This window comes from Dendroctonus ponderosae, unplaced genomic scaffold, assembly GCF_020466585.1.
Source record: "Dendroctonus ponderosae isolate FM_Combo_2020 unplaced genomic scaffold, Dpon_F_20191213v2 Dpon_F_20191213_8, whole genome shotgun sequence".
Taxonomy (NCBI): domain Eukaryota; kingdom Metazoa; phylum Arthropoda; class Insecta; order Coleoptera; family Curculionidae; genus Dendroctonus; species Dendroctonus ponderosae.
In genome coordinates this window covers 7,531,822-7,559,419 of record NW_026019016.1, presented here as the reverse complement: position 1 = coordinate 7,559,419, position 27,598 = coordinate 7,531,822, and the positions used below count along the sequence as shown (strand labels likewise).

Here is a 27,598-nt window from a genome sequence, read left to right as displayed (position 1 = left end):
CAGCTATTGAAATACTATACATTCTTAATGAATATTTCCAATTATTCTGTTTCTTGAATTCTTGTTCAAACAGAGATAAAGATGAAAATGAAAGAAACAATTAAATCGCATCAATACTGATTGCTGGTACTCCGAACAAAACAGTTTGGTTTCGGTAGTGCGCACTTGAACAGGTAGCGATTATTTCGATTTTGCCCAGAAGACTTTGGTACCCGTGCAACCAGTACTTTTTTATTTCTCTTCTGCTGCATTTCTTTGCGGGTCAAGGTGGGACGTTAGTGGTAACCTTGATGGCCATTTGATAATATCTTCCGTGCGTTAATATTGCAACAAATGCGCGCCCAATACTATTTATTAATTATTTTCGATAAATAAATGTTCATTCAGTTAGTAAGTTCACTTGCCTTTGAATTGGTCAATAGTTTAGAAACGATAATTTTCCGGTCGCAATGGCAAATGTTAATGAAGCACCATTGGAATTGGCAGATCAGCAATCAAGTAAGAAAACATTTTCAATTTTAGACAAAAACTGGGAACGCAGTGATATCTGGCGATGTTTGGACAACATAATTTTTGTCGTTAGCATTGATATATTAGTACATTCTCAATAATACAGTTATATAAAGTGATAATTCTACAGTAGTTTTCTAATTATGCCATTTAACATAAACATGACTAGATTATTGCGATCTATTTTTGCGCAATTAGTAGAAACAGAATTACTTTCGTTGAGCATGAATCATTTTAATTGGTGTGCTAGGTTACTTTTTAAGTATTGAAATACTCAAAAATACTTGAAAATGTTTAATTAGTTGCTTGGTATATTCATATATTAAGCCGAACACATTTTGCCACATTGCATAGTAGCGCTTGACCTAGATACATAAATATTATCAAATAGATTTATTTATGCAAAATTCATAATGTGAGATAATTGAATACAATTTTAATGTGGTGGATTTCGAATCTATGAAGCCCTAACATATTGAAATTGATGGAGGTTTCATGATAAGATGACTTTTCATCTATCATCTTTCTATCTAAAAAAATTAATTAATTAATTAAAGGGCTGAAACATGTGCTTCCTAGTCAGGCGCCAAATACCTCATATCAAAAGTGCTTTAAAATTGTATTCAAATTAAGTTTGCCCTTCAGGAATTCCCTTGATCATAATATAGGATACCCGTTATAAATTTATTTTTATTAAACATTGATTGCCTATTCTTTAACTGCACTCAAACCAACAAAGTGAGATTTTAAAAAGTACATACAAGCTATCAGTTTCCTAAATGCTTAAAATATAAGTAGGTCTACACAAGGTAATTAGTTGCGTCACTAATTCATCTAAATGTGTGTTATCTTTTAAACCCTTTTTGACAATAAACACAGTACTTGAGAACTGCATAAATTAATTTTATACACCATTACAAACGCTTACATGCAATAGTTTACGTTGCAAGATCATGAGCATTTTCTTGCTTTCTATCAATAGGGTATATAGTTGCGTACAATGTACCAAAAGTTCGATTGTATCCTCAGTACAATGTACGAAAAAACTCATTGAACTATTTTTAATCTGAAATCTGACAATTCAGCATTGTACTGCATCGATTTAAATCAAAATATTCAAGAGTGGGTTACATTGTGTTACTTAACAACTCCACAAAATTGTGTAATTTTAACAAGTGTTTTTCATGACTTGGTAATATTTTATTTAAATTCTTAACTTTTTAAATTTATTTTGAAGTATATTTATTTATGTATATGTACAGGGTGTCCCCTAAGCACATGATCTTTGGCTCAAATGATGGCCATATGATTAAACTTTAAAAAAAGTTCGGCTTCTGCAATGAATGGTCAAAGTTCTTCAAAAAAATACTGTTTTTTTAAATCGGGAGAATTGTACGATGGCTTTTATTAAAACTCGCTTTAAATTTGTTCCTATGCAAGACTCATGTTTTGATGAGGAACCGAGTTTATACGCTTTGAACAAGTGAGGAATTCTTCAGTGTCTTGGTACAAAAAAGATCATAACTTTTTATTCGGTTGCTGGAATTAACTGATTGATTTTGAGGTCATGCACTAATTTTTTTAAGAACTTTGACCATCAATTGCAGAGGCGTTGGACGTAGCAGATAATATCATGTGCTTCCGGGACACCCTGTATATACAGTAAAATATTTATACATTTTACGCTTCAAAGAACTCAGTTAAAGTTTACGCTTTCAAATTGCAAACTAAAGTATTTCGAATACAATTTTCTGGGAAATCGAATAAAAATTCATTTCTAAAACGTTGTCGATTCCTGCTAAACATGAACAAGTGCTCGACTAATACAAACCATTGTGTGCAACTTCATGTGAATAAATACTAATGAGCACATTTTCTTCTTTGATTTTTTTGTAGCGATTGCAAAGTCACGATATTTACACTTTACTATTATACAGGGTGATGGTTTTTTTCTCTTGGAGATTCGGTCTGGGCAGTGGTGAAAAAAATAAAAGCATTTTTAGCTACCAAGCGTTCGGCGATTTATTGTCGCCTTTTTCAAGGCTGAAAGAGTTGTTACGATTTCGTCAAACATGAGCTCTGAATTAAATGGGGTACAAAACTTAAGGGACTTTTTATTTGGGTACAGTGTACCTACTTGCTACTAATTGTTTGTCATAAGTAATCTGGGAATTCTCCAGAATCTGTTGTCTGTTACAATCTTTTTAGACTTGATTCACATTGCCGAGTTACAGGTTGTCACGGATTAAAATTAAGAATTAACAAATAACATAAGAAGGCGACAACAAATCGCCGAAAGCTTGGTAGCTAAAAAAGCTTTTCTGTTTTTCACCACTGCCCAGACCGAATCCCAAGAAAGAAAAACCATCTTTTAATTATTCGTTTATCGGTCAGGAAACAAACACTATTAACAGGGTGGCTAAAGGAAAACTCAGCGTTTCTAAATTTAAAAAATCAAACGAGTTATGGCCGCAAAGAAAATCAAAGAACTTTTCAAACAAGGCATACTAAACCCAACATTAGATTTAAAATTTTGTCCAACCCGCGCTAAGGGAATAAAGGTGGGTGTTCTATTACATTCTGAAAATGTTTCTGGTGGAGAATCAAAATTGGTGCGTTCTAGCGTTTTTTTAATATCTACTTCAGTAGCGGAAAATGCCGTTGTTTCGCTTTGGTTTAGCCGCCATGGTTCATTCATTAAACTGCGGAAAACGCAAAATATGTTTTAATTAATGAGTTTATTTAGGTAGCAATCAAAGAATATATTGTGTGTCTCAATTTGCCACAAAAGTCATTGAATTCTGAGAGGTACAAGTATGAAAAATTCCTGATTTTTTTTCGTAAGCGCGTAACAATTTTGACACAACCACCAAGACAAGCTTGCAAATTAATGATGTAGGAAGGATCTTGTTCACATATCTAATGTTTTGAAAGTTTAGCGAAATAAGCAAATTCGAACAATTTGATTAAAATTTAAAAAACCTAATTTAATTTAAGCCTTAACTTTGTGTACTGTTAAAAATATTCTACGCTTTTTATTGGTAGTTTGAAAAATTAAATACCCCATTAAGAAAATTCCAACTTTTGAGTACAACAACCACCAATCAACTTTCAGTTACGGAAAATGCCTACAAGTAGATTTTTGTCTATAAGTCAATATTGGCATATTTGTCTGTCCAATTAGTCTTGGTCCGCAGTGCGCTTAATTGTTTAAAATTTTAATTTACATTTCATTTTACGCAATCTCAATTTTGTTTAACAACAAATTTAGTCTTTGTTTATTTTTTTTTGACAGGTATTTTGTTTGTCTTTTATTCATAATTGTCCTCGGCAGTGAATTTAATTAACGGTACATCATATATTTATCTATGAGGAAACGCTTTACTACCCCATTAATTAAATTATTGATTTTGGTGAATTTGAATTCTATAATTAATGCATTTAAAAAGTATATTTTGTAACAATAAATATTATGTATAAATTAACTAGCGTGTTTATTTTATTTAGAACCTGTCCTTATATAATATTACCAAAATGATTAAGTTAGGTATTTTAACAAGGCAAGCAAATGCAATGATCGCACAAACATTTTAAAGTGTAACTGATGTGTTATCTTCAATCTTATAATAATAATAACATCAAGTTATTATTTTTTAGGTATTTGCTTCTGATTTTGTTTTGCTTTGTTAAAGCGTCACTAATTCATTCATCAGTTGTTCCTTGATTTGCCAGAACCATTATGTCTAATTCAGATGTTCTACTTTTTCGCAGGTTCACCTTTTATAAAAGTTCGATATATACAAGTCGTTCTTTTATTTTTTATGCTGGGAATTTCATTCAGCATTAGAATATGTTTGTCAGTTGCCATTGTTGCCATGACCTCAAATAGTACTTCTAGTAATCCAGATGTTCCAGTACGTATATTGAGTTACTATTAGCATTCGCTTATTTATGTCATTATCCAAAATATATTCGGATACTATAGAAAATGTTTCCTTAATATTATATGAACAAAAGTAAAGCTCAAGAGCAATGCAATCATAACAATAGTCGAGATTTTTTGGAGGCTCCAGTAATTGAACTTATAGAACAGAACAATAATCAACTATTAACTTCTAAATTATTTAGATGCTTTTGATAAAGAAACCACTCTTTAGATACATAAGGAAGTTAAGGAAATATTTAACGAGTTGTACATATCTGATTTACAACGTTCTTTACTTAAGAAATCTAAATTAATGTGCTATTAATTTTCTGTACAACTTTGCAAATTAAATAGAACCTGAAGCGATCAGTTGAATCCAACTATTAGAAAAGCATTTTAAAATAGTACTTATTTGAGTATGATTTAACATAAATTACTAAAATGTATTAGTTAGTTATTTCATAAGCATATTTTAATTAAAACGGCTTATCGTAAAAATTTAGTTTCTATTTGTTCACATCATGTATTGTTTTTTCCAGTATTATGATTGGGGTAATTCGAATATCATTCTCTCCTCGTTCTACTGGAGTTACGCTATACTTCAGTTTGTGGCCGGCAATTTTGTTCATTGGTTTGGCACAAAAAAATTAATTTTGGTGTCAATTTTTGCAAATTCCGTAACATGTGCCCTCGTAAGTAGATTTTGGGAATCTTGAATAAATGTCTTTCTCTTAGTTGGTTGGAATTATTTAAAGATTCCATTGGCAGCAAAGTGTGCCGGAGCTAACGGAGTGATGGTTTTACGTGTTATTCAAGGGCTCTTTCAAGGGTTTCTACTTCCCTGCATGAATGGGGTGTTGGGAAGATGGTTACCACCAACTGAACTATCTTACCTCACATCAATAGTTTTTTCAGGTACATTGCAAAAATGCTTTTTAAATATTTATATTGAACTAGGGGGGAGCGTTATGCATTTTATAATTTTTTTTAAGGTTATCAGGTGGGAGCTATAGCTTCAACAGTAATTACTGGCTATTTCTCAGCTTCTCATTGGGGTTGGCCCGCAGCATTTTACTTATTTGCCGCTCTTGGGTTTGTTTGGTGCATATTTTGGGCATTTCTTAGTGCCGAGACTCCAGCAACACATCCGTCAATTACGAAAGAGGAGCGAAAATATATAGAGCATTCACTTGGCCAACAGGATGATCATTTGGTGCGTTAATTTCAACAAAATAACCGTATATGTGTATAATAAATTAAAAAACGTTTTTACATATAAATTTAATGTTTTTATTATTTTTAGATTGGCAAAAAATCGATTCCATGGAGTGCCATTTTGAAGTCGGTGCCCTATTGGGCCATTATAATTGCGGCTATTGGAGAGTCATGGTCGACCACATTTTTATCGGCTGAACTGCCCAGTTATCTAAGTTATGCAATTGGGCTTGACATTCAGGAAGTGAGAATCGATTAAAAATACAATGGAAAATGGAAGAATGTTCGAATGCCATTGTGTCTGTGCTATCTAAGTATTTAAAGTGATTACGGCCATTTTTCCATTAATTCACTACCATTATCATTAACCGAGTATAAATTGATTGTCGTTTTTCTATGAATGCTACTCAATGCTTTGAAAATTTTTATCTACTTTGGTTGTGTAACGCCAAGACAAAATTTCTTACTCGAAAGCGGAAAATCTAAAATGTTCACGGAATTAAAAATACGTTTACAAACACAAATAATATCAAGAATTGAAATATTTTTTTATTGTTATGCATTGATCTTACTCAAAATTTTATTTGTCCTACAAGACCAACTTTTTATTGCATTTTTAGAGTAGCCTATTTTCTGCTGCTCCAGTAGTAGGGGCATTGATTGGATGCCTTTGCTATAGCCCTATCGCAGGATACGCCATAAAAAAGGGTTACATTACAACTATAAATTCCCGAAGATTTTTTCAGGGATTTAGTAAGTTGCTTCCAGATCTTATATTTCGGTAAAGCGAAAATTCCGTAATGACTTACCAACAATATTTTTTGTTACCAATTATCACTTTTTCATTTTATATCACAATTTACAAATCAGAAATCAGTAATTCATGTAATGTATATTGACATGGTATGCTTCTGGCTAGATATACAGGGTGTCAAAATAACATGATAAGTTCCGATAGACATAGCTTCCTTACCACGATATAAGCCGTAATATAAATGACGCCGCTGAAAATCGGGTTTTATTAACTAACTCTTAAAGGACTTGGTATAATTTGGCATAAACTCGTTTTGCTGTTTGAGTTCGCCAAGATCGACCAGCTTATACACATCAATGCTTCTATATATAAAACCCTGTGGTATAAAATCCATTAAAGCTTAAACTAAAAAAAAGTACTGCTTGACATCGATAAAATGATGTTTGTTCCAACAGGATTGCCTTCTAATCATGAAAGTTTGAGACCGAACGACAATAAGAATCAATCTCGTTTTTAAACTGAAATCCTTACTGTAAATAATATTTATTTTTGTAATGTTTAAAATTTTCGGATTTTTTGCATAGTTAAGCTGCTCAACAAAATAGTCAGTACACGGCCATATTTTCCTTAATACAGGATAACTTTTGATTATGGTGAGAGATTTGATTTCTTTTGAAGCTATTTCTAATCCAATTTGTGCTCTGTTGGTAAGTGTTTTTGCAAAAATTTAGTGCTGCAGATAAATTTCATAAAGAATGAAAAATGAAACAATGCAAAAGTTTAGAAAATCATTTTTTCCCTAAATTTAAAAAGACAAATTTTCCGGATTTTGCAATAAAGGGCAAAAATATAGACCTCGTACTTAGTAGTCTACTTACGACGAAAATCCGATATACAGGGTTGTATCATTAAGCGAATTATTTAAGAGTGAAGTTCGCTTTAATTGAAGGTCTGCCAGAACCCGAGACTTCGGGCGCAGTTCTGACTTGACTATGAAGTTTTAACTTCAACATGAGCTCTATATTTTTAAAATCAGTCCATGAGGAACAGCAAAACCAGTAAGTTGATTTTTGACAACCCTGTAAATACAAGACACAAAAATTAAAAAAAACATTTAGAGATATAGGGCCTTTCTTTATGCCTTTAGGGTTCAAATCCCTAAACATGTTTTTGTGCAACTACGAGCATGTCAAACTTTTAGTAAGTTTGCATTATTTTATTAGCCACCATGCAGAAGACTAATCTTTTGCAAAAACACTGACGAACAGAAAAACAACTAAACTAGAAAACTTTAAACAAAAACGCTTTAAACAGAAATCCAATCGCTCACTGCAATCAGACTTTATCCAGGTCCAAATTTAGTGGAAATTTGAAACATTTATTTTCTTGGGCAGTATAGTTAAATTTGCATTCCCCATCTGTCATCAGTTTTTAATTTAGATTTTGAAAAAGGTCTGATGTAATTAAAAAGGTATTAAAATGCTAAGCTTTAATTGGAAAACGGGCCATTTTAGCGATGTCAAACAACAGTACTTTTTTAAATTCAAACTTCGAGATATCGACAAACATTTTTCTTATGCTATAATGATTCAGGATATTAATCATCGAAACATTTTTCAATTAATTTAAAAGTAAATTCAGAAAAACCGATTTTCACAAACACTTATCAAGTAATTTTGACTCCTGTATCTGAAAGTACTCCCACGTATCCGACTATAAAAAATCAAACATGCTATAATAGATTTGCAGGTACAGTACGGTAAGTGGTAAAATTGCAATTTTTATCAAATGTCGTCATTAAATGTGGAAAATCCTAAAGTTTCCTGCTAAATCTCAAATGGGCGCGCGCTTAAAGAAAACTTGTATTATAAGCTTTTAATTAAAAAACAAGTTCTTGTTAACATCGTGTTCTACGACGTCTTTATCGGTAAATCTGCGATTCCCTTTTTCGGTTTTCCCCATTAGCATTCTTCCGCCTTGGTTTTTTGTCAGCTTTTCTCGCGAACACTTGAATTCTTGTAAACTTTTCGCCCTTTTTCTAATTTAGCTCTCAAACTGAAATTTAAACTGACACTTGTTTCTATACTTTTAAGTAAGTATATGCAAAAATTAGACAGGGTCAAGTTTTAATATTTTTAGGAATTCATATTCAAAAACTTACATTTTGCGCCACTTGTAATTTAAATGATCCAACATACAGGTTGTTATGCTTTTTATAATAATTTTGCTGCCATCGAGTAGTGCTTAATGATAAATTCGTTAATTTTACTGCATGTTGGGGTTTAAAAAAAAAGATAGATTTATCTATGCATTGTTTCTAGGTATGTTTTCTGTCAGTATCGGTTTTCTGCTGCTTCCTTATATAGTGGATAGAACCATAATAGCAGTTGTTCTGATTGGATCCACAACTGCAGGCGCTGCAGTTATAGGTGGTCATATAATTAACCATCTCGATTTGTCTCCAAGATATGCAGCTATACTCTCAGGAATCTCAAATGGGATCGGGCAGTTAATTGCTATTTTTGCTCCCATTTTAGTGCATTTTATTGTAACCGATCAGGTAAGTGCAGATGAAATGTCCTGTGTAAAATTATATTACTAGAATGACTGTAGTACATTTTTTTTGAAGCCAGTGTCCAGGTTTCACTAAACGTTATTTAACTTCTATATTATTTTCGATTATTTTCCGAACATTTTCATGTAAAATACGCTACACATATATTTTAGACTGATGCCAGACTTTGGGGATATACTTTTGTACTATCGGCCATAGTAGGGATATCAACGACGATCTTCTTTATTTGGTTTTGTTCTGGTGAAAGGCAATGGTGGGATGAGGTGGACAAAAAACGATACGAAGCCTCAACTGAAACTCCTCTACCCGAATATGGTAAAACAAATCCCGCATTTAGCGGCGAAACATGACGGATGCTTTATTTACTTATTTTGTATTTTGCATAGAGCAATATAAAATTAAATACAATCAATATGTTGTTTTATTTAAAAAGAGATAGATAAATCGCAAATGATCGTGCAAAGGAAACTACACATTAAGGAATAAACGTACAATAGTCCATGAAAGGATCAACTGATTACAAATGACACATAATTAAAGTAAGAAAATTTATTAATATTGACCTCAACTTACTTAGAGCTTTGAGCTTTTGCTGACTCAATTCAGATGGGTTCTCATAAATCATGTTTTAATTATAATTTGCTTTGCAGGTTTCTTTTGCTTTTAACGTTCTCTGTTTTCTATCTGAGACAAAGCTATTGATGCTCCACACCATTAACCAGTTATAATTCCAGGATGAAAGTATCGCTGTGCCTCATTTTTACACATTTCTTTTCATGCCGTTCTCAGTTACCTGTTCCAATTTTTTTTTATTTCTCACTGTTCGTCGAGTTGTTCTTCCTCAAATTTTTATTGACTTGATTATAAATTAATTATGCTATAACCTTTATTGGAAGGACACTACCAATATTTTGTTTATGGCAAGTTTTTCTTTATTCTGATCTTAGTCGCATCCGTAATATCAGCGACTTTTTTCTTTGTACGAAAAAAATTGCATTGATGCATTGATATATTTTTATTTTGTTCATATTTGGTTTGAATTTCCCAGAATATTTGGCTAGTTTTATACGGTGGGTTTTTGTCTTTTGTCGTTAAATTCTATTGCCATAAAGCTGCATGCAAATACAATTAGACTTATTTGTGAAACACACGAAAACCCGTCTTCGTCGGTTTTCTTACGGGTCAGCTAAGTTAAAAAAAATGCATATCCTATAGTACTAGAATAGACATGCATAGTTTAAATAACAATTTGTAGAATTCAATGTTCTACAAGCTCCTTTACCATAAAGACAAATTATTGAATGCGTATTACGTTCCCCATAAAAGACCCCAAAATGCTTCACGATTCCGATCTTAGAAACTGTTGAACTTAACTGAAAAACTTGCATCTAGAAGTGAGAATTACTTCCATGTGGAAAACTCGCTTTGACTGTAAATAAAGGCTATGAATTTTTGAATAAAAATTTGTTGATTTTAAACATTGATTTCTAAAAACCAGTGTGGTTTTTCTTATGTCTGAAAAGAAATGAATGCTCCTTAATCATTAATATCTTGGAAATAGTTGAAAATTATTAACTAGTTCCACGAACCATTTGTATAAAGCATGACAAGAAAAATATATAGTTTTTAGATATTTGCAACTTATAAACTGTCTCTTATAAAGACTTAAGTCTCTTTAAGGAGATCGCGGTCTGGAGAAAAAATTATAAGTCTGTGACCCTTAAGAAAGAGGCTGGACGATTAGTATAATGCTTTTTAGCGTTTAAAGATGATAAAGATTAATTAGCATTTAAAGATGTATTTTCAATAAAAAAAAGTTACAATTTAAGTAGTAATTTCCTGCGAAAAGAACCATAATTTAATTCACTCAAAACTTAAGAAGAAAATTCGTTAACGACCACTCGTAAGGAGTGATTCAATACCGAATGGTTAAGCTCTTCAGATGTCCCCAATTTAGCAAGAATTGTATTGTACTGATTTGGATTAAGTATATGAAGTGCTATCGTGTGGCGAAACTAAATTGAAGGTTCAGGCAGAGCTCTTATTTGAAGATTCCCAAAAGCTTCGAATTCTACATCTGGAATATCGTTGAATTATAAAGACCTTAAAGTGCAGCGTCCCGGTAAAGTCGTAACAGCAAAAAACGCAGGGATCTGCTCCTAAAGAAAATCCCAGACTTTAAAAAATTGATGTCTAAAAATCTAAATAAGCAATTCCTTTTTCTTGTGGGAATTGAGGCGAATTTGAACAGTGCTGTTCTCCATAAAGAACAAACGGTTAAACATTTAGATAGTTCATTTCGTTACGAATCAATCTGTCTCTGTACGGGCAGTCACTCTTAAATAATAACCGCCCTTAAAAGTAATGTAATCGTTTACAGAGGAAACTTGAGTAGCAGATTTTAATGGCAAATTAGTAAATAAAGGTCTTAAATGAAAGAGGTTAATTATAATATCTATGTCTGGGAAAATAGTATCAAAACATCAATTTGATTTGATTCGTTAGGTCTCAATCTATTTTAACCAGAAAATGTTAAAATATTAATTTTTTCAAATAGCGACTGAAGAACGTGGACAGAAATGGTAATTCGGAGAAATTTTAAGGTTTGCTTGAATTTGTGCTAGTCTTTGAACATTTGCTTAGGGAAACTTACTCATCTTGTCATTTCCAGTTGAAATAATTTTGTTTATTGTTTAGAAGAAGAATTGTTATTTTGTTATTAACAAAATAACTCATTTGATCAATGGGAGCTGGGGTACTTTCGAAAGGCTCTGCTTTTGGTTTTTTTGAATTTAGCTACAGCTGTTTTTAGGTCCATTTAAAAAGTAAAAACTTTTGACCGTACACCGGCTAAATCTTCTATTTTTAGGTAAACTTAATTACATTAAATTAATGGTCTGTGATCTTAATACTTATCATAATTATGTCTTTCCTGTGACTGTTTCTACCTTCGACTTGGTATGAAATTGAATTGAGATTAACTTAACGCAAACTATTTTATTTATTGCTGATAAATTTTACAGCTTTATTTCTCGGTTTCTGCTTTCCACTAAACCTTTTAGCTTTTATTATTCATATAGTTGTATTTATAATTTTGCGTAAATGTAGGAAAGAAGCATCTAGTGATTAGAAAAATCACTCAAGCCATAACACATTATTTCACTTGATAATTTAATAATAACACGTTATTCCCCACAGTGAATTCAAAAATATTTTCTGAAGCTGAACTGAAGCAACATTTCACTTAGGCAAGTTTATCAAGCCACAAAGCGACCATCGCATTTTATCTCCCAGTAACCTTATTTTCCGTCTATTTAAATCACGTGTGCTGTAGCATGATTTTAGAAGTCCATTTAAAATGATTAGTCTGGTTAGTTTTGTATTGGTTTATGAATGCTTTGTTACCAATTTATGCTACACTAAATCCTCTTAAGCAGATAAGGTTAATTGTTATCGACGACGATTTCAAATAATTTTACATATATGCATTGAAAATGCGAGTTGTGTTTCTCTATAGTCAACGAGAATGGTTTGTAGTGTCGTCGAATTTGATTTTATTTCACATAGGTTATTAAGTCGGATTTGCGGGATTTAGATTAGAAAAATTGTGATTGCGAGTGATGTGTACAATTCGAGTTAACTATTCTTCCATAGAAAAGATGGAAGCAATCAGTGACAAAAAAGTTTCAGGTAAGGCATTGAAATCTTACCACTCAAAATATAGTGGCTAAATATTTGGGATTGTTATATCTTTTTCTTCTGTCTGTGCTACTGTGTCACCGGACTTGGTGATTTAAATTTTACTTTAAAATCCCTGATGGGAAATCTGGTAAATACTTGTAATGCAAAGAAGACGCAAACTGATTGATTGGTAGTAGAGTGGCAGTTAGACAGTAGGTATGCTTTATTGTACATTTATAACCAGTCAAACCTTGGTATAAAAGTATTTTTGCGAAAAGTCAAGGCTTCTCCTTTTCGACTTGCCAATTTTCGTATTTTGAAAACAAGCGCACTTTATTTGGTTTTGATATAAGCGCATTTAAAAGCCAATATATCGCAATTTATCTTCTATGAATTTATTCATCTTTAATTAATTTTAAGGTTTTTCATACATGAGATGATTTGTTGGACAATATTATGATTAATAATGTATTTCCATTTTAAAACATTAAGAAACCACATAGGGTATTTCGATAAGGTTGGCATAACATATTCGTTTTTATGCATAGTTTAATTGATAACTACCATTTTATCTCAGTTCTCTAATCATCATTAGACAAAACATAGTTTACAGACTAGGACTCAGCTTCTCGATAGTGATTTTATGTAAAATCCTTATGGATTCGTAAAATTTAAAACACACCTGAAATTGGCAGTTTCCATTTCATATGAATGATATGCAGGTCTTTGTTCCCGGCATTTAAAATACGTAGATTATTAAACTTTAAATCAAGCGCAAATAAATATAAATCTAGCATCGATTTTTCGAATGAAAGGAAAACAATAATTTGAGCACTACTTAAGCCCTTGAGAAGCACTCAAAGTTATGTAAAAATCTCGTAACTAAAAATCTAAAACGGAAAGTGCTGCAGAAGTTTAATATAATAATAAGATTGAAACAGCTACGTAGGTATAAAGACCATTATGGAACAGTATTTCTTAAACTTAACATTTTTTGGGGAATTAAACATTTTTTAATCGTTGGTTAATACAGATCATGGAAGATTGAGCCTTAGTGCAAGTAGCACTTTTTCAGCAAAAATCGCTTGTCAACTAGTGTCATAATTAAAATATATCTCAACAAACCTAATATTTTTAAGTCTTCATATCTTGTTACCGGTAGTTGTAAGAACAAATTTAGTTAAAATAGAACATGTTTTAGCCTGTATCGTAAGTAAGTATTCCCACGACCGGTTTTAGACATATAAGGCCCCATGAGCTGGTTTTTAGGTTACAAAAATACAACTTTAGTTTTTCTTAAAAAATAGAGAAATTAACTTAAATCGCATAAACCAATATAATCTGACCGAAAAATGATTGCTTTATCTAATCACGCATATAATTTAAATTACGTCTCTTTTCATTGTTAGCTCAAAGTAAATGTAATGTAAACTCTTATTGATAGAAATGCTTAATGCTGTTCCTTAACGAGGCAAATATTTCAATTATGTTTTTTTGATCCATTCCTTTAACTAGAACAACCTTTGTTTTATATCTTGTTTCCTTTGTTGACTGTTGAAGTCTACTGCATAGTATTTTTCTTTCAGTGCCATGGATAAAAATAAGATACGTACAAATGGTCCTGCTGTTCTTCCTATTGGGGATGTCTTATGCGATAAGAACGATTTTGTCTGTAGCCATTGTAGCGATGGTCACTACAGATACGTCCATTAACAGTGATATTCCCGTAAGCATGTAGTTCAAATTTTTATTTCGAGAGCACCTTCAGATTGATTACGAATATATTCAACGTTTTGGGAGCTAATAATGCTGAGCTGCTTGTATTCTAAATCAAAATTTGTGTTTGATTCGTTTAAAATTGCATGCGAATTGTTGGTTAAGTTAAAATCAGGTTGTTTCAGACATTTGACTGGAAAAATACTGGAGTAATTTTATCAGCATTTTATTGGAGCTACGCATTGCTCCAGTTTTTTGCTGGACCAATAGCACACACATTTTCTCCGAAATGGATATTGACCATTGCAATGGTAGTCAATTCAGGTACAAAATAACGGAAATCTCCGAAATAGTCAACGACCATAAATTTTGAGAACCAGAAAGTCAGTCAAAAACATACTCAAAGCAAAAGTTTATCAATCAATTAAATAATAATTTAAATACGTAATTATTTTAAAAGTGCTTTGGATCAATCCAACTAGAATAAATCGGATTGTTAAATAGGCACAAGCTTACTGATACCTATTCTGGCCGTTCATCTGGGATCAGGAGGAGTGATTGCATGCAGAGTAATTCAAGGTATAGCTCAGGGATTTATAATACCTTTGGTTCACACTATGCTGGGGCGATGGGCGCCGACGGAAGAGAGATCTTGGATTAACACTACGGTATATTCTGGTTTGTATTTATGTATATGTTCAAAATTAACCGGGGCAATTGTTGCGAATAAAAGAGAAGGACATTCGAAATGTTTTCTGCTGAAAGAAGGGAGTTTTCAGAGGAAAATTACCAATAGCGTTTTGTTATGAAAACAAGAATAATCCTTTTTTAGAAGCACGCTTCTGCAAATTGTCGTAAATTTTCGGTGAGTGATTTAAAAAATGCTTTCGTTATATTGGTTCATGGCAAAAAAATTAAAAACAAAAAGGTTGCAAATCAAAAACTAATATAGTATTCGGTTTTTCTAGTGTAACATTTCAAAATATTGTTTCGAAAGACGACGGACAAATTTTGGATTTGTAAACACCATAAAAATGCAAATTTTTATCATTACAGCTCAATAACTAAAAACCAGTCACTATTCGTTCATTCGTTCATATTTCATAAAAAAAGTGAGTAAAATTGAGTAAAAAATCCAAAAATAAAATAAAAGACAAGGGGTGTCTGTGAAAAAAAATGGTTTCCGAACTGCAACGTTTCTGGCACATTTTGTACAATTTTGAATACAATTAAAATATGCGCTATTGGTACCGATAAAAAATAACTATAATAATTTTGAAACAAAAAATAGCCCTAACAGTAAAATTACTTTAGTCTATAGTTGGTACAACCTGCACTAATTCGATTTTCTCTCATTGAAATGACGTTTTGATGATATTATTAACGCAATTTCTTTCACTTTTTTTAGACACAGTTTTCGAAATTAGGTTCACCCAAACTAACCCAATCTAGTTGCATAATAAACAATTCAATTTTCTAAAGATGAATAATAAAGCAATATCTTCTTCCCCAATTTATTTAAAAAATCCGAATATTTATATAAAGTTTGTACCTTTTAGGCTGTAGCTTTGGAACGATTATTTCTATGCCAATCACCGGCTACATATCAGCTTCATGGTTGGGTTGGCCGTTCTCTTTTTACTTATTTGGAATTCTCGGTATGGTTTGGTGCGTTTTCTGGATTATTTTTAGTGCAGATCGGCCAGCCACTCATAAAAGCATTAGCTTGGAAGAACGCAGGTACATTGAAGAGTCTTTAGGGCAAGCCGAAGAAGAAAATATCCAAGTGGTAACTTAGCAGCCAGTAGAAGACACATGAATGTAATGATGCAAGTTTTAGAACGAGAAAGTGCCTTGGAGGGCCATATTAACTTCTCTACCATATTGGGCGGTTGTAGTTGGAGCTATTGGCGAATCTTGGGGAAGCACGTTTTTGATTACAGAAATCCCCACGTATTTGAGCAAAACCACTGATATTAACATTGAAAAAGTGAGAATTTACTTTTTAAATCTTATGTAAAGTGTCCGCTTTACAACCGTTATGTGAATTATAATTTTCGACACCTCTAGAATGGACTTTACTCGTCAGCTCCTTACGTGGTAGCTGCGGTGCTTACAGTAATCTACGGGCCATTAGCAGATTATTTGATTCACAGCAATGTGACTTCTAGAAAAACCTCCAGACGCATATTTCATGGCTTGGGTAAGATTCTGAGCGGAATAAAACAACATTTCGTTTGCTTCGTTGACTTTTAACGTTTTATTATTAAACAACATTGTTTTGCTAAATTGGTTACAGAAGATTGTAAATCTGATGTATATCTTTCATAGTGACGGATATTGGCAAAATGTATCTAGCATTTTACAAAAATGACAAAAACGATATTAAAAGACTTAAAGTCGTAAAATCGTACTGAGTGTATTAGCTATAAGTTTAGCAGCATTAGTTTAGTAACTTTTCATGAGATTGAAGGCAAATTAAAAGTTCATATAAACAATTTGGTCCAATAAATCCGTAATTATTTGACGATTATCAATGTTTAGTATTTAAATAAATTCTATAAATTAACTCATGCAGCGAATTGCTGCACTTTTAATAATTGTTTTAATCCATTGCAATTAGTGCTCATATGTTATTCAAATGAATCTTTTAATTCGCAGTAATTGCTTATCCATCTAATTGATTATTCCGCGCTGCTAAATCAATTTTGCTAGCATTATTAATTATTACTTTACTTCTGATTTGATTCTCAGGAGCCTTTCTGCCCGCATTAGCCCTAGTATGGCTGGCATATGAGAAAAACCGATGGGGAATAGCAGCTTTACTTATAGTGGCAATCAGCTTGAATGGGGCCATGTTTTGTGGATACAACGTGAACCATATTGATATATCGCCTCGCTTTTCTGGAGTGCTTTTTGGTATTTCGAACGGAATTGGACAAACGCTGGCGATTTTAGCACCTCTACTCGTACAGTTTATTGTGTATGACGAGGTAAGGCCTTCATTGCGTGCTTAACCCAGTTTCAGGTTTCAGCAGTTAACGATTTTGCCAGGCCTGGTTTTGTTCCACATCTTTGACGATCATTTAATCGAAACGAAAATGATCAATTTTAATATAAAAGCGGTGGCAAAGTGAATTTTCTGAATAGAAGAAACCAGATTTTTTTCTTAGTTTGGTTTTGGCTAAGACGATGACGAAGTATCTGGAAAAAGTATTTTTTTATTTAAATGATATAAGCTTTTTTAATTTCATACATCAATAGTATCGCAAAAAAATACCTACTATCGTAAAATATAAATATTTGATTCTTTTTTCATTTATCGGCAGTATGATTTTACAGCATCTAGTCTTAGCAGTATCTATTTTTACATAAGTCCTATGACCAACATCGGTAAAAGTTCTCTTTCACTTTTTTCTACTACACCCACTGGATAAACCCATGTAAAATAATATGTTGTAAACTTTTATACTTTGATCAACCCGACTATCCGCGTTCTCTAAGAAATTGCGAAATCCTCCTGGTGTTAAATTGCCAATAATAAATAATGCCCCAACCGCTTCACTTCCAATGGCTGCATCTCAGACATTTTAGGTTTTTGGACGCTGAGTGAAATTTTCCCGCATCCATCCAGGAATTTAATTTGCTCAAATATCGGCAATTCTTCCAATTGGTCCTTCTGTCAAATCAGAAAGTTGCCATATGAAGATTTGTAAGAAAACTGCATTAAAAATAAACTATCAATTAAAAGAATTCTCGATTCATAATTGCTCGGATTTTTGCTTGAACTGAAAGCGTCTGCAAAAATAAATATTTCAGATATGTTCAATAGCTTGTAACATTCGTTCGAAAAATTGGTTCGATTGTTATGAAAGTTCATGGCAGGCAATTTTGTGAATGAATTTTCCCCGGCAAAAGCACGAACCAAAGGCGAGTTGCTTTATCAAATATGCCATGACCAACTTTGCGGAATTCAACAAACTTGAACGGAAATAGAGAAATATTTTGGCGCAAATTTTATATCAAATTCTATTGAACTGCGCTCTTTCAAAGGAGAGTCAATCATCGAAACAACTATTCAGCAGAAGTTAATCAATTCGCAATCTTGAAATTTGTCCAAAAACACGTTTGAAAACTTCACTTGCGTTATTCGGCTTTACTTTACTCACTTGCTGATCACGGAATTTATTAAAGAATGTTTTAAAACTGCTAATATTTATTCTAAAAAATCATCCGCAATCGGTTAAAATTATGCATTATGTAATTTAAATATTTACGCACTTTCTCGTATCAGTATTTAATGAGATATGTTTGAGATGTCATCTGATACGAGTAAATAGTTATTAGATCGTATCAAGTAGCGTAATAAAACAAAAAATCTCACTTATACGGTTAAAGCACAATCTGATCTCACTATTTAGTGAGGCTGAGGCGAGATTTTTTGAAAAAACGCACGGTCAATGAAGTTCAAAAGAAAAGGCAAAAATTCCACTAAAAGAATGCTCTAAAAGAACATTTCGACTAATTGTAGAACCAGGTTGTCTCCATTAGGTGGGGCTCATTCACTCGCTGGTTTTAGTATTTAGAGAATATTTGTTTTAACTCCTATAATAATTTCGGAAAATTGGGAGCAAATTGGCTAAACTTATATGCAAATATTTTATATAAGTGACTTAAAATGACGGGCTTGCTCTAGGCCTGGGTAACACTGTGTTAAGCTGCGCTATTGAGTGTTGCCGCTCTCTGAGGTTACGAGCTATAACTCATCGGTTAATGAGTTCACAATTCATTTGTTGAAGCTTTACGAGACCCGAGACTGGAATTTTCACATCTAAAAAAAAGGTCATCAGCATTTCTCCTGGGTGACGTTTTATTACTTTGTTCAAACAACTAAAAAAGTAATCTAGATTTTCCCTGTAACAGAACTCAAACAACTCAACTAACAAAACTTAGTCCGTAAATAAATGAAATTGAAATTGAAACTCAACAGAGTTCAAAGAAAGTCGGCGAATTTTCTTGTAAAATCGATCTCTTAATTGTTTTGCATGAATGATTCAGTTTGCCAGTATTTTACAGTAAAACGTTAGGAAAAACGCGGTTTTTCTGTTTAGACAGTGTTGTTTAGAAGTATTGACCAAAAAGTGAAGAAACGCCAGAATTCGAATTTTCTCCATAATTTTTTGTAAGCTTTTGCAATCGGATCGTTTTTTCATGATGATCCTAATTACTTTCGGTAAAAACTGAATAAAATTATTTGGTTTTTGTGCCCAATTCGAAGATGAAATGGGTTTTCTAAAGTTACCTGCAAACCGATGAATGAGGGGAATTTTCTAGCAAAATTAATTTTATCGTTTTTATCTGAAACTAATGCTTTTTTGCGTTTTCGATTAAAATCTTTTGGTTTTGTGATAGGTTTTGGAGAAAATCTTAATTGTTTTCGGGAAAAAACGAGAGTAATTTATTTTCGTTTTTGTCCGGAATTCGACACTGAAAAATGTTTTTGTCAAATTTTTGCAAAGCTATAAATTTATCTTATAATTTTTTGCGTTAAAGTCCTCCAGATTGTCAGTGTTTTCAAGTGAAACTCTACAAAATAGAGCGGTTTTGAGTAAAAAGAAAAGCAAAAAAAATCGGTCAAATCTGAAAAAAACAGATTTAAAAAAAAAATTACAGTCTTCAGAGGAATGGAGGTGACGAGGTTTCCAAATAATATGTTATACACTTTCGCTTATTCTGTTCGTTTTTTGATAGAAAATTATTTGCCTTTTGCTCCAAATTCGAAGCTGGAAACGAATTTCAAAACTTTGTACAAAGCGACGAAGGATTCAAAATTAATTTCATAATTGTTCCTTAAAATACCTTGACATTGTCAGCAATTTTTAAGTGAAACTTTAGAAAATTCAGGATTTAGAAGAAAGAGTAACTTGGCTAAAACTGGAAAATTCTGAAATCTGAAAATTTTACTTTTAAAATATTATTAATAAATGGCTTTTACAATAAATCTAAAAAAATCATCAACATTTCCCAGTAACGGAACTGAATTACTGCGCCGGTGCGTTGGGTTGGCGCATCAAGCCATTTGTGTATCACTGCGCCAACTCCTAAAAATTATCTGAGTTATCCAGGCCTAGCTTGCTCATCTCAGAATTTTGTGAGAGACTTTTGAAAACTCCATCAAATTTCAGGCAATTTGCGAAAGTTATCGTTCTATCGTATCGAAAATATCGTTCTAAAGCCTCAGTTAGAACGAATGTTGCCAATACTGGCTCACTAATTGGACTCCGTTTTTAGCTAGTAATTTTTAAGGTCTCAAACGATTCGAAAAAATTGTCAGCCGATCATATTAAACAACGTTTAACGTAACGTTGTTAAAGGGCGGCAATCAAGTAAATACGTCTTAATTTCAGTCAAACCGATCTTAATTGAAATTCCAATTAGGGTGTTGAGTTCAGGGGTATTTGCTCACAACAAATGGCGCGTTACCTAAGCGCTCTATTTAATGAAATCTGGGATGTAGGAATATTTATTACGTCACCTATTACTTGACACTGACTCTAAAGGCCAGATGCATTAGCTCAAAGCGTTTCCATTAGTTTCGACCTTAAACTGCTCACTGAATTGATGGAATCCTTTATAATTTTGCTTGGCTCGTATTTGTTATACCGAACAATAGCTTTAAGTTATGGAAGCAATATTAATCATTTGGTCCGATCTAATGCTGTTTTATTGCAGTTTTATTGTGGGAATCCAATGTTAGTTTCAACCACTATTGGATCCGTATAATATAAAGTATATAGGAGCTATAAAATTGTTTAAAAACACTTCATAAAAGGAATGTAAAATGTTCAATCTTGTCAATACTTGTTGGAAAGTTTTGACCAACATGGCCGTTTTTCACTATCAACTCGATAATATTCTGTTCTTTATTGCTTCTAAAATAAACCTTCATACATTACATTGACTGATATAAAGCGTACTAACTAACTAAGTTTACAATGATTCGATAATTGCAACTTTTACTAAAGGAATCCGTTATTCACCATCAATGTCTTATTAAATGTTTGTGGGAACGGTTATACATAATAAACTTTTATTATAATTCGTGTTGTAAAATAATATATCCTATCTATTTTCAATGAGTTCGCTGTTTCCGGCTTTACTACCAACTATATTAAATATAAAGTTTTCAATTGGAACACCCGGTATTTTCTAACATCTTTATATTATATTAAACATTTACGTTATGTTTTAGATAATAGATGACAATATTTTAAATTTGGGCACGATATTTTTGTCGATTTTGAAACTGCTTAGTTTTTAAACTTGATACTGAATATTGACTAGATGCTCTTAGAACAGGGGGATCAACTATCTTCAGTCAAAATTTTACTTCAAAAACTATCTAACGTAGAAAGATCATTTGAGTAGATTGATCAATTCTGCAGTAAACCTGCTTAGCTCTAAGCTGTTCGGCTATTAAAACATTAACAAGTGCTTGAATGTTCTCAGAAAATAATTTTCATGCGCCGAAATACCGTTTACTTACGGATCGTTTTGATCGTTCTCTATCTTGATTTACTTCGGTCTTCAGGGGAACTTTGTCAGATTCTTAAATTAATTTGCTGGAATTAAATAACGCATTGAGAAGCCAGGGATGAGATCTAGTTGGAACCTGCACATTTCATCTTCCAGAGTAAATATTTTCAAAAAAATGTGCCTTATCGCTGTTTGTTAATATTCCCCAACTAAACTCAACGTCTTCAGAATTGGTGTTATTTTGGGCATACTTTGTATGCAGTCTGTATATAATTCTAAACATTGGCAAATTGTAATAAACTAATCAGCAAATCAAGACTGTATTTAAATTCTAAAGGTTCTAAAGCATATAAGTTATACCTGTGGTTTCAGGCAAAATTAGACTGATTAGAGATTCCTAATACTTAATAGAGTATACTCATAACAAGAGAATACTTGTGACGACAATGGCAATAAAATGCGCTCTACTAAATTTGCGTAATTTGTTATATGTTCGCAGCATACCGAAATAGTGAGCATTTTTCTCATAAATTTTGCATTTTATTGAATCGGGCTTGGACAAACCGCATTCTGTGAGTAGATCTTGCAAGTTGTGTTATTTAGGTATAAGTATCTGCGACAAATTATAAAATACACTTTTAACACTTTGGCTTTCCTTGAAAAACAATTATCTGAACTGCTCAACAAAATGTACGTTACACAGCCAGATTTTCCTTAAATTTGCACCTTGAAAAATGCTGATCTCTTCAAGCGGTTTGATTTCTATTTGAAGCGTTATCTAGCCCCATTTGTTTTCTGCTAGTCGATGTTTTGAAAAAATTATGCATCTCAGACAGAAAATTTTCTACAGACTACAGAAAGGCTTGGCAAAAAAGAGGATTTGTAGGTCTCAACCCCAAAAGTTTCAATACTAACCACAAATTACCCTAAACGATTTTTCGCATTTTTCGACCATTCCGTTTATTTACAGAGTGGTCTCAACAAATCAAACAAATTTTTGGTCTTGCAGCGACAACGTTTCTGCTTTTAGTCCGATTTTTACGATCTTGAGGTCATGTTGAAGCTAACATTTTGTGGGCAATTGAAAATAAAATTCGACATACAGAAATATCAGATTCTGGAACATTTTTTCTGCTGTTGTTCCGCTTTGCACAACGGGGAGCTGATTTTGAACCAAAACTCCATTTTTTTTTCCAAAACTTTTAGGACTTTTAACTAAACTGACGTTCACTTTTTTATATTTCATTCACTCATGCCCGGAATGCATGCAACCGGGTATCTTGAATTATTATTTTCTCAAGTCCATGTTAAAATTTTAGCTTGAGCATACACAGTAGATTTGGAAAATCTGTTCAAGAAAACAAAAATGTTCACTCCAAAACCAAAAAATTATGTTTTTTTATTCCGCGGTAAATAAACGAAATGAGCGAGCAGTTCAAAATTATTTTTCGATTTGAGATCTATCTTAATGATTGTGATGCTAAAATACAAAACATATTTTTACATCAAACCGGAAATACGGGAAACTTTTCTGAAAACCGCGCAAAACTCCCCGTAGAAATGTCATCTGATGCACTATTTTTTGCAAAATCTCGCACTAACCGAAAATGAGTTGCACTAAATCACGCTTCAAACAGAAATAAATTCGCTCTAAACGATCAGAATTTATCCAGTTACAAAGTGAGTTAAAATTTATCAGTGTAACGTTGATTTTTTTGATCAGCTTCCTTTATTTCCAATTCTACTACCAATATGGTAAACACTCTGATACTTAGGACACCTATTTCAGACAATTTTTAGAATATATCGAAACAAGTCTTGAAAGTTTTTCTAAATTCTGCCATAAGTTAGGGCATGCAAAGTCCAGATTATAATTTTCTCTATCCAGAACCAGAACCAACCTTTCTTTCTTAAGCCAAACTCACCCGGATAAAACTTAAAATCATAAAAACAGGTTATACAAAAACAGAAAAGAAAACTGTCAAAAGTTTTAAGTTGTAAAATGATATGATAAAATATTAAAAAAATAAGAAAAAAACATTCACTTCATTCAGGATTTAGTTAAGCTACAATTCAGTAAAAAGCAGATGCAAATCAAATCCAGTTTTGAAAAACACTGACTTGAGAATTTGATGCACAAATATTGAATTATACTCGTTTTCGTAATTTTGCTAAGAGGTGTATTTGGACAGATTTAGATGAAAACTACCTTAATGACCCAAAAAATCTACAAAATAAAAACATGCCTTTCTTAAGGCTTAAAATAGCACAAATATAGCATATTCTGAATATGTAATTGGCAAGAATAAAAAAGTCTTCAAATCGTATCAAATTAGCTTCTCGTCTGTTTTCTGCGTTAACCAAAATATTTTGTTTCAGACCGATAAAGATTTGTGGAGGACAATGTTCGTTATAGCTGCTATTATTTATGCAGCAACAGCTGTGGTTTTCATAACTTATTTGTCCGCTGAACGACAGTGGTGGGATGCCATTTCCAGGCCAAGCAAGGGAGATTTCCAGTCGGAATTACAATCTCATCGTGATCAGGAATTAATTAATCAGTAATTGTATTTTATGTACCTAACATTAGCTTACAAAATGGACTGTAATTCATGTTTATCAATAAACTAAAATAATTAACTTGAAAACTTATTCAATGACACTTTCTTCTTTATAGTGGCTGAAAGTCACTGCATAACATTCCTGATTCAAAACTCGAATTCAATCTATGAAAGAATATTGAATTTATAGAAACACTGAATATATGATTTGGGCCTGTGTGAATACACAAATCAATTTTGGAAAAGTTACGGAGGCAGGTTTCAACTCTGAGATCTATTTTGCTTTTCCATCGCTTCAGAATTTATACCGTTATTGCAAGTTATTTATATAAATAACTGATTTTCGGTTCTGCTTTTATCTTTTAACTCGTCGTGTCTCTCATTCGCAGCCGACATAAACGGTTGCTTTTCGTTTCAAAAACAAGGGTTAAATGATTTTTACTTTTACTTTCGAGCTCTTCGTCTTACTTTTATTATTTGCACTTTTGGGCCTTTCCTTGCAGTTTTACTTACGTTGCATGTTGAGATAAAACCCCACGTATTATTTTATATGTATTTCCTCGCTTAATAAAAATATTTTTTACTTTACAACATCTTTTTGAATTAAATTTTAAACTGTCTCTAAATTCTACCTGACCATCAAAAACTGCACTTTTAGCCACAAAATAAAAATTCGTCATTCATAGTTGTTCATGTGCAATATCATAGAATTCCACCAACATTATCAATTTAATTCTTAAATAAGTTGTTATGCTTGTCTTGTGAAAAGAAGACATAAACTATCAACTATTCAATTAAGCAAATAAAATCAGTTTATTGTCGTCAAATAACTGAATTATCTTGGTTTAATGAGCTGAAATAAATTCCGCAGTTTTCATGAGAAAACACATTTTATGATTCAGATCTCTCGAGATTTGAGTGCCGTTAAAAGAGATCAAACGCGACATAAAATACGCTTAAAACTCATTGAAGGATACCAAAAGGGACCGAAGTTGGTACATAATTAAGCTCTGGCTTGCGCTGGAATAAACCCTGCTGGGCATAGATTCTCAAAGCGTTTAGCAAATATTTACAAATTAACAAATTTCTTACTTACCGAAATGAAACGTTAGAATAAGTGTTTTTGCCATCGGGTGTTAGTGTCCAGTTGAAGATCACATTTGAAGATGTAGTGTGGATGTTGAAAATATCACCTTCACAGCTTGGATTTTGCAGACTATCCAAACCATACGAAAATATGCTGGGTATTGACGTTTTTATTGCCAGTAGTTCTAAGGGACTTTTGTCTTTTTGGCTGATATGAACTGAAAAGAAAGAAATATATTAAAAGTAAGCATAAGTTATCAATCCACATATAAATAAGGTAATTTGCAGAATTATCTTTCTAAGGATCATACAAATTTATTTCTGATTCTAACAGCTTAAATAAACGAGATGTGCGATGGAACGCTTTAATCAACATTTTAATAGCTGAAAAAATTGTAAACAAGGACATCGTTAAACGTTTGAAAAGTTACGCGATGTTTAGTTAAATAATGCCCCAATTCAAAAAATCACAGATTGGTTAGCAACTGTTAACAGCTTGCAAAAAGGTTCTAACTGATTTTCACTCTCACATTTATTTATCCTATTCCAAAGATCTACACCATTTCAGCCAACTCCCAAATATTCAACGGTAAAAGCTTCTCAAAAACACATAAATTCAGCATTAGTCAAGCATGGAATGGCAGTATAAATCCCTGAATATTTCTTCTTAATGTCGCCAGCATTAACGTTAATTTTCGTCGGAAATTTATTTGCAGAACTCGACAGCCGACAGCCAAGTTTCTGGGGGGTAATTTCGTATTTCCCGTATATTCAACAGTAGGTACATGGTTGTTTGCTTGCCGACTTTCCGGACAAAAGACGGAAGGTAATTGACGAGTTAGATTTGCAATGGAACGGTAATTTTATTTAAACCAGTTTGCTTTTAGGGATTTGTAAACCAACAACTTCGGAGAGAAATATGGTAATGCTTTTGTGGATTTTTATTGACTAATTTAATAATATATTAGTAAGTTTACTCTGTTCAACTATTGCGATTCAAATCTTTCGTAGTTTAAAACTTTATTATTATTTTGTATGGTGATGATCGGTGAATGTAAAATATGAGTAATGAAACCTTAAATTATTTCATTGTTATCTAGAGTTATTTAAAGTCATCGCAGCCTAAATAATAAAATGTTTAATAATAATAGAGTAAAATTTATTACCTGCACTGAACTGATATTATGAACAAATTTCGCATCTAAGCAAGATTGTTGTATTTCTTTGGCCCATCGCCTTTAATAATTAAAAATAACGCTTGCTTGTGTAAGTTAAGGGGGAAATTCCCTCTCACTACGGCCTTTAATCTTGAAAAACCGGGATTTTTCAAACATCTTTATTGCCTAATCGCTGGAAGAAAAATCTGCATTGTGTAGCTTGTTCAACTCTCTTGCCAGGTCTTTGGTTATTGAGCTAGTTTTTAAAAAGCATTCCATTCGCCCTTCTCATAAATATGTGTTTTTATTTAAGAACACATTTTCTGCACTTTCTATCAGTCATAAACGAAAGGGGGAAAATAAAAGAACCAGAATATGTTTAACCTGCGTCAATAAAGTAAGCAGTAATTAGATTACAGTGACTGACTAACTAAAACATAAAATTTACATACACGTTTCATTGGAAAAACTCGAATTTTCAATCCAAATGGAATCTGCTAATTGAAAATGGACACAAGTCTGTGACGAGCGAAAACAATGGAAGTGGAACGTGCCAAAAATGTAAATTTCCATTAGTGCTTCGATTTTCCATTGAAAAACTATTGAACGTCTAATAACGTTTTATGATCGAAACTGAAAGGCATCAGCACCGAAGTAAACATACATTTTCATTATTATATTTAAACGGTTGCGTGTCGTGGAAAATTGAAACCAAAATGAAAAACATGACTATAAATAAAGGGGCGTCGCTCGACTGGTCTGTGACCTATATTTTTCACGGAGCCAAATATTATCCTTTGACTAGGGAGAACACATTTATTGCGAAACATTTTAGTACGATGTGTTTATCAGAAATTGGCGAATTAGGAACGATAACACCCG

General features: G+C 32.5%; 3 protein-coding genes across 6 annotated transcripts in view; 2 read left to right on the top strand and 1 right to left on the bottom strand.

Annotated features, from left to right (window-relative positions):
* The window catches only part of LOC109534447, a gene marked incomplete at its 5' end in the record, with an annotated part of 125,017 nt that extends 99,240 nt beyond the window's left edge, over positions 1–25,777 (bottom strand). Inside the window, 1 exon segment of the mRNA XM_048668962.1 lies at positions 25,570–25,777.
* LOC109534453 (putative inorganic phosphate cotransporter) lies at positions 125–9,387 on the top strand. Its single transcript, XM_019900124.2, has 9 exons — positions 125–498; positions 4,282–4,424; positions 4,975–5,127; positions 5,191–5,350; positions 5,428–5,648; positions 5,739–5,894; positions 6,271–6,403; positions 8,726–8,964; positions 9,132–9,387. The coding sequence occupies exons 1-9, from the start codon at positions 450–452 to the stop codon at positions 9,327–9,329; spliced, it is 1,452 nt and encodes a 483-aa protein (XP_019755683.1). The 5' UTR covers positions 125–449; the 3' UTR covers positions 9,330–9,387.
* Positions 12,220–24,564, top strand: LOC109534452 (putative inorganic phosphate cotransporter). Of its 4 annotated transcripts, none has more exons than XM_019900120.2 (9): positions 12,220–12,669; positions 14,247–14,386; positions 14,562–14,700; positions 14,881–15,054; positions 15,936–16,162; positions 16,217–16,366; positions 16,447–16,579; positions 17,131–17,369; positions 24,292–24,564. In XM_019900120.2, the coding sequence occupies exons 1-9, from the start codon at positions 12,600–12,602 to the stop codon at positions 24,475–24,477; spliced, it is 1,458 nt and encodes a 485-aa protein (XP_019755679.1). In that variant the 5' UTR covers positions 12,220–12,599; the 3' UTR covers positions 24,478–24,564. The 4 variants fall into 4 exon arrangements, with proteins under 4 accessions (XP_019755679.1, XP_019755678.1, XP_019755682.1 ...); XM_019900119.2 differs by having other exon boundaries at positions 15,936–16,165; XM_019900123.2 differs by lacking the exon at positions 12,220–12,669 and adding an exon at positions 12,703–12,876 and having other exon boundaries at positions 15,936–16,165.
* Positions 25,778–27,598: the final 1,821 nt, after the last annotated feature.